The following is a 7,500-nucleotide window of genomic DNA, read 5'->3' on the forward strand; positions in this document are numbered from 1 at the left end:
TCACATTTGATCGTTTTGAAAATGAAATAAATTAAAATTTCCATGCTGTTCAGTTGTTTCAGTTGTAGAAAGTCGCTGTGTATTGTCATTTGCAGAACTTTGATCTGAAATCCTGGGTGAAGTGCAACAAGAACCGTTGTTGACAATGAGTGCTTTAAATTGCTATAAGCTCTAAGCAACAACTTTTTTGGAAATATATAACGCCAGTTTTGGTTCATGAGCCCCTGTTTTAAGAGTTATTTATTTTATTATATAATTTGACAGGCCAGAAACGGTACGTGACCGAGCTAAAATGAATTTGGCCGGTCATCGTGTCCGGAGACTCTTCGGAAATTATTTCGAGCCCTGAATACGTCATAAAAAAGACGGGAGAGAAATGAGAAAGCATTACGAGATTAAGAAGAAAAAGGAAAAGACAGTAAAACAGGGCAAGAGAGCAAAGAAACTAAAATGGAAAGCAGGGGGAGAAAAAAACGGAAAGGACACAAAACAGAGCAGAACTGAAGAAAATAGGGAAGAGGAGAACCCTTATTTCCATACTAATAATTATTACCAGTGCCCATATGATGGACAGATGTTACTGCATGTGGTACTACAGGTTCAAAATTATGTGATTCTCTTTCCTCGCAGCTTTCTTCATCATCCTGAAATTAAGGAAACAAACACCTCCTTACTCATTGCTTCTCAAGGCAGCAATTCCCAATACCTAAGCAGTTATCGGAATGTACTGACACTATTTTTTGTTGCAAAAACAAATCTTCCCACATGTAAACGTAAATAGTCAATGGCCTCGATTTTCCGCCTTTTGCTTGAGCTGCACAAGGTATGTTAAAACGTTCAAGTCCACCCACACTCAAATACTTCCCGTTGATAAAATGAATCTTCCACCGTCTAAGCAAATGCGATCTCTTGCAATTTAATGGTAATTTATTAACTTATATTGCACAGCTTCCATGACGAAATGATCAACTGCGCAGTACTAAACTAGAACAAATATTTAGAATTTACAATAACTGTTAAAAAAAAAAACAACCAGTAAGCATCAAACCAATACATTATTCGCATTGACTTTCACCTTACAAGTAAATTTATTTGCTTTTAGTGCAGTTAAAAAACGTTTTATACAAACCCCATCATCAGATACAGGATGCTCTAGTAACCAAGTTACCAAAATGTTAATGCGACGAGCACTGGCAGTCTCTCTAGATCCTGTAGCCATCATGGCTTGAATAACGTGGCGCCTTGAGAAGCCCATCTCTAAAAGAGGTTGGGCATAGCTGGGTAAAGATGACAGAGCAGCTATTTCCCGAAGAGCCCTTGGAAGTGTTACAGGGGGTGATGCTGGGCGAGGGGAATCAATTACTGATGGTTCAGCTGCTGAAGTACTTGCTTCATGAACTGATGTTGGTGTGGACAGTTGTGAAGAAAGCTCCTCCATAAGAGTTTGACTGAACCTCCTTTCTGGAGGATGCTCTTGATCAGGAGCAGGAGCCACATCATCACACTCACTGGTTTGCGTTGGTGGGGGACCCATGGAGGCGGAAGAACTGGACCGACTGCTGTTTGGTGAGTCATTTTCTAAGGGGGTGTAGGTAGGAGAAGGCGGAGTTTTCTCGTCACTTGGAGAGTCTTTACCTCCAGTAGGACTTACAACTCCTACAACTGAAACCAAATTTGTTCAAATATACGACAAAGGATATCACTTTTTAATCTCATTGAAGTCCATTTTGTAAATATGGGGAAAATCCAGACATTACTCCACTAAATAACAAACTGTGAAGGGATCAGGAAACAATAGACCTAATCGGCTAACTCAATGTTGTACCCAATTCAATCCCTTTGGAAATAAAACGTTTTGTTCCACGTATTTCCATATCATTTAAATATGAATGCTATATTATCATGCAAATACAGTACACAAATAATCTTAATCCCGGGAGATTTGAATTGGGTACAACATTGAGTTAGCCGATTAGGTCTATATTGTCAAAGATTTCAGAATTCTTGACACAACTCTACCCTACAATTATAACCTCTCTGAACACTCCACTTAAAAAGCATGGCACACTTGCACACAAAGTGTTAGTTACCCATACTTGGAAGCTATCAATGTGTTGTAGAACATTAAGGTGATGTATAGACAATGTTACAACACTAGTACAAATAGACTTGTGACCCTCAGAATTCAGACCAGGTAGCCGTTTATCAAAAGTTCCAAAAACTTTTCAGGCCCGAAAAGCCACTTCCACTGATTTCACTTGTTTTGATAAGCTGGTCTTTGAACATGTTTTCGAGGTGACAAAAAGCAAAGTAATTATGAGGTTAGATGGCTACAAATCTCTCCATTTATTAAAAAAAAAGAGGGAATGGTAATGCCCGAAGGAGGACTCGAAACGTTCTGGGACTTTCCAGCAACGGGCCCCAGACCACAACACTGGGAAATCCATGTTCTGCTCTTTCCGAATAGTGTTGGGGACTTTCAATGTCTTATGAATAAGGGTTGTGCAACAGAGGGTTGTCCAATACACCGACATAATGAAATTCATTGCACTTCACAATAGACATCACAAAGTGTCCCCCAACCTTAATCCTTAAAAAATATTAACAGTTTTGCGAGACATAAGGAGCGGGACACTTTGTGATGTCTATTGTGACGTACCAGGAATCTCATTACAATCTCATTATGTCGGTGTATCGGACATGTATGGTGCAACAGGGCCTACAGTTAAAAGGCCTTATCCAAGAAGACTTGAAAGTCCAACCATTTGGAGACCTAATTACAAAGGCAACACTTTCTCCTCAGTTATCTAAAGACCATGAGTGTTGGTCTGGTCAGAGTTGAACTCAAGACTTCCAGTAGTCCAGTAGTCTGATTCCCATACAACTGAGCCAATGGGTCCGCCGTCATTCATAATTGATCCATACATTATTAAGGTAACAATTTCATAATGACCATTCTGAAATTTGGATGATGCATATGAATTTCCTCAGTTTGCCTTTTCGCACCTTCCAGTGTAATCCAATGGCTTGCCTATGGCTTATGATTGGAAATACATTTACAAATCTCTGGTTCTTATTTCATACATCTGCTAAGATGTGTCTCCTGGCCACTATACAAGTAGAATGAAATAGTACAACCATTACGATCAGGACATTGATTTGCCAAACAAACTTACCTTCTGACAAACCCTTGATGCTTGCTGTGGATTGTTTGCTAGAATTCAGGGAGGGAAGCTGTTGCATAAGAACACTTTGTGCTCTTTCCAAGTCCATTAAAGTAACCACTCTCCCAAATGGAGACAGTAGTATTGTGTGAGACACCATACTTCTCAGTAATGTCTTCAAACAATGTAATCTTTGCTGAAAGAAATCTTTATCAGCGAGATAGTTTTCAGTGTGCAGATCTGCAGTTAAAGTCTCTAGCATTGCGTTTGACCCAAGAAGAACAGAAAGCGATTTTAAGGCAGACACTTTTAATACTGGGCCAATGAAACATGCGGTACCTGGCTCATTCGTTATCATTGATGTCCCTGAATGGTGGGAAACTACATGCTGAAAAGAATCGTTGCTTCCTTCTCTCTCGGGGACAATGGAACCTTCAAATGACCTTGAGCATTCAGTCTCTTTCTTGTCATCATTTCCTGTCTCAGTTGCTTGGTCTTTGCTTTTCTCAAGCGTTTTCTCATCAGGAGGAATGAAACCCTTCTCTTCTACACTTGAGTCTTTAAAGGAGGAGTCAATGTGAGAAAACAAGCTTTCAGTTGAGACATCGCTGAATGTTTTCTCTGAATCGTCTTGCTTTAAGCCACTTAATACCAATAAATCAAGAAGCAAACCAAATGGAAGATTGTCAACCAGACTTGCATCAAACTTTGCAGGTTCTAAAGGCTCTAAACTTGAATATAATGTGTCACTGGAAAAAAAAAAACAAAAGATCTTTGAAACAATCAGAGGCACGTACTCATGTTAGAAAAAGGGTACAAGTTTGTGCATTTAAAGATTTCATCGACAGATACGTTATGCAACATGATTTGAGACTTCCCATATGAAGATGTGAGGATGAACATCTATCTGGACGACATGTCAAACAAAACAATGCTCACCACCCTGTTGTGAATTGGAGGCAAAAAGCTCCACATCACTGAATTTGACAACACCACCACCAAAAAGTTTATTTGTACCACACGCAAATAAAAATACATGAAATTTAAGTGATAGACTTAAGAAAGGTGCAATGCCCCCTCGAAAATAACTAAGAAGCTAGCTAAGAACGTGGAAAAAAAAAGAACGTAGCTAGGAGGTAGAATGAAGAATTTTATGTATAAAGGAAAACTTTGTTCAGGGAGGCACAAATCTAGGAGACAGGCAAGCACAAGGTAACTAACTGATGTTATCTGTTCAATGAGTATTTGGGAGATAAGGTATCTGTTTTTGGAATCAGTGGAAAAACAACCCGACATAATCAGTGGAAATTATCAAAGAACGATAATCTGTAATCTCTTTTATGTCCACACACTGGACCATCATACCAAAGCAGTTAAACAGCAGCTTATCTCCAATTTGTCAACAGGGCCACATAATGGTTTTCTGCATATATCACAGTGCTTATTTCCCTTAAAGTGGGATCTGATTTTAGCAAAACTTCCATCTTTTGATATTATTAAAGCATTACAGGAAAAGAAATACCTATACAAATTCTCTCCATCATCCCACTGTACTTTGATGCTTTTGTTCCCATGTTTACTGACACCCAACACTGTGCCATGCCTGGATGATAGCTTGTCCACACATCGCCCACCCATGCGCAGTCCAGAATCGATTCCACCAATCAATGCCAATGCAGGCCACACATGATATGAAAATGTGCTGTTGTGAATTGTCAGGTCATTAGATTCCTACAAAAAATAAAACAACTCAAAGAGTTTAGTACAATGAAAGATAACCAATAAGGCAATAAAAAAGGTGCTATTTTCAGACGTAAACCAGTTCGAGAAAAAACACTCAAGCAATGAGTAAAGAAGATCTTTCTCTACAGAGCACACTTTCAGAACTAAAAAACCAGTTGGACAAAACCGCACAGATTTCCAACACAGTGATTACTAATAGCAATCACCATCGTCTTGCATTCCCTTACCTGTACTTTAGCATCATTGCTTTCTGCAGAAACTAATTGCTGGTTTCCTTCTTTCCTTTCATGTTCCTGTTTACATCTGAACTGTGGCAAATTCTTGATGTCTTGAAGACTTGCTATGATTGCACTGGCAATTTGTTTTCTCCAGGCAGGGTACACCGACAGTGTGTGCACCAAGGACAAAGTAGACTCTGCCAACACTGTTCGTATGGGGGCACACACTGGATCTCCTGGAAGAAGATCTTTTGGAGCTCCTTTCACATACACATCTTTAATAGTTACCTAAAATAGTTAAGAAAATTTGGTATTGCTGCAAAAAATCTTGGGGTTTACACTGTAAAATGTACAATATTGTTTCAAGAAGCAACTTTGATCATGACTGATGAACTGCTTATTATTATTCATAATTAATGGTGATTGAACTATTATTACGTCTTCTAAAATGTAGTCTAAACTACATAATAAATGCTCCTGTCCCTGATATCAATATTGCTATTAGCGGAGCACCATAGTTAAGAAAATATGGTAACCCATCGATGCGAGAAAATTTGGTTTTGGTAACCGTACCACCGTACGTCCGTCCACCCCTCCATGTATGCCAATGTGACCAGTATCACGTGACCATAACACGGGCTCAGGCTTAGAGCTCATTGAGGAGGCAATACTCCAGTTGACACTGCAAGCAGAGGGGCAATCTGTCTGCGTGAGCAAGAGCGATTGAAGATCGCCCAAGCCCATTGCCGACTCCATCCATCCCAAAGGTTCTAGACTCGCACACCTATATATGCCTAGACGCATAAGGAACAACTTGCTATGCGCCAAATTCTCTCCGCTACACATACTTACAACTATCCGTTGGTTAAGAGGCTGGATGATGGATGCAATCAGTACACGGTCAAAGACCCTTTTGAGTTTGTCAACGAAGTACAAAGCCTTGAGATCAACAGAGGTGATAGTCTAGTATCCTACGATGTCACCTAGCTCTTTATTTACCAATGTACCACTACATGAAAACTATCCAGATTTTAGCTGACAAGGCTTCCATGATGACTGGTTTAACAAGACCCATGAACTGAACCTATGTAGAGATCACCTAATTGAACTACTCAACGTAGCCACTAAGAACCAACTCTTTCAGTTCAATGGAAATCTCTATGAGCAAACAAATAGCGTCGCAATGGGATCTCCTCTTGGTCCTCAGCTCGCCAATATCTTTATGAGCTCCATTGAAGATAAACTTCATCAAGATGGCAAATTGCCCACCTACTATTGCCGATATGTGGATGGGCCGGAATTCTTGTTGACACCCTAAACCATGCACTGCCACCCATCAGCAAAGTTTACTATGGAAGTGGAACGGAATGCCTCGCTTCCTTTCATCGGTGTTGAATTGTTAAACTTAGCCCCCAGAATCAAGACCAAGGTCTACGTAAAACCAACTAATACGGGCCTTTTACTCCACTACCAGAGCCACGTGGATAATCGGTACAAGCGCAGTCTAATTACCACAGATCAAGCTTACTGCATATCTTCCCACTGGTCTTAATTCTCAAAAGAATGTGATCCGCTTGAGACAGTATTCTTAAAGCTTAAGTAACCGAGGCACTTATTCAATCTAGCTGTCAAGCAATTTGTTGATTCCAAGGTAGCAGACCAGCAGCACATTCCATCAACCGACACGACTACACACCCCATCCGAGTTATCATACCATTTAAAGACCAGGGCTGGGTTCCTGAAAGGTGTAATAACTCTATTCCAGGGATAAATGTGCCTTATTCCAGGCACATTTATCCCTGGAATAGGGTTATTACACCTTTCAGGAACCGGCCCCAGGTCTCTGCTAATGTGGTGAAAAAACAACTCACAGATCTCAGCTCAAAAATCAAGACCACAATTCAGCCCCTGTTAATCAGCAGAAAACTCAACGAAGACCTTAAAATTCGAGAAGTCAAGAGAGCCATTGTTAACCAACAATGTTAAGTTTATAAATTTCAATGCAACCTGTGCGATGCAAGATATGTTGGTTGCACTCGCGGCCACCGCCACGAACGCATTGATGGAAACAAACAAAAATCGTCGTCAATTTGTAAAAAATATTTTGACGAACATAACTCGAATGTACCACCTTGTCTTTTAGAACAATTTTTAAAATGAAGCTTAGCAAGTCTAGTGTCTAACAAGAAAACTATGTGGTTTATTTAGGCGCTAGGCATTTCCATCATTGTTATCAATATGGTTTAGTTAATACCTCAATAACTTTAATGTAACTAGCCACACAAATACCTTTTAATGTGATGTAATAAAGAAATGTGAAATAAAGTTGTTTTTGTTGTTGTCTTTACTGTGACAAAATTATTGTTTGTACGAT

General features: G+C 39.7%; 1 protein-coding gene across 1 annotated transcript in view; it reads right to left on the bottom strand.

Moving 5' to 3' along the window:
- LOC137992692 (probable E3 ubiquitin-protein ligase HERC1) overlaps positions 1–7,500 on the bottom strand; it is a 151,866-nt gene that overhangs the window by 48,615 nt on the left and 95,751 nt on the right. The window contains exons 33-37 of the mRNA XM_068838173.1: positions 5,135–5,413; positions 4,687–4,895; positions 3,177–3,913; positions 1,130–1,662; positions 554–644 (exon numbers count right to left, since the gene is read on the bottom strand). Coding sequence (XP_068694274.1) covers positions 554–644; positions 1,130–1,662; positions 3,177–3,913; positions 4,687–4,895; positions 5,135–5,413 — 1,849 coding nt within the window. The remainder of the gene's footprint in view (positions 1–553; positions 645–1,129; positions 1,663–3,176; positions 3,914–4,686; positions 4,896–5,134; positions 5,414–7,500) is intronic.

This window comes from Montipora foliosa, chromosome 2, assembly GCF_036669935.1.
Source record: "Montipora foliosa isolate CH-2021 chromosome 2, ASM3666993v2, whole genome shotgun sequence".
Lineage (NCBI taxonomy): Eukaryota > Metazoa > Cnidaria > Anthozoa > Scleractinia > Acroporidae > Montipora > Montipora foliosa.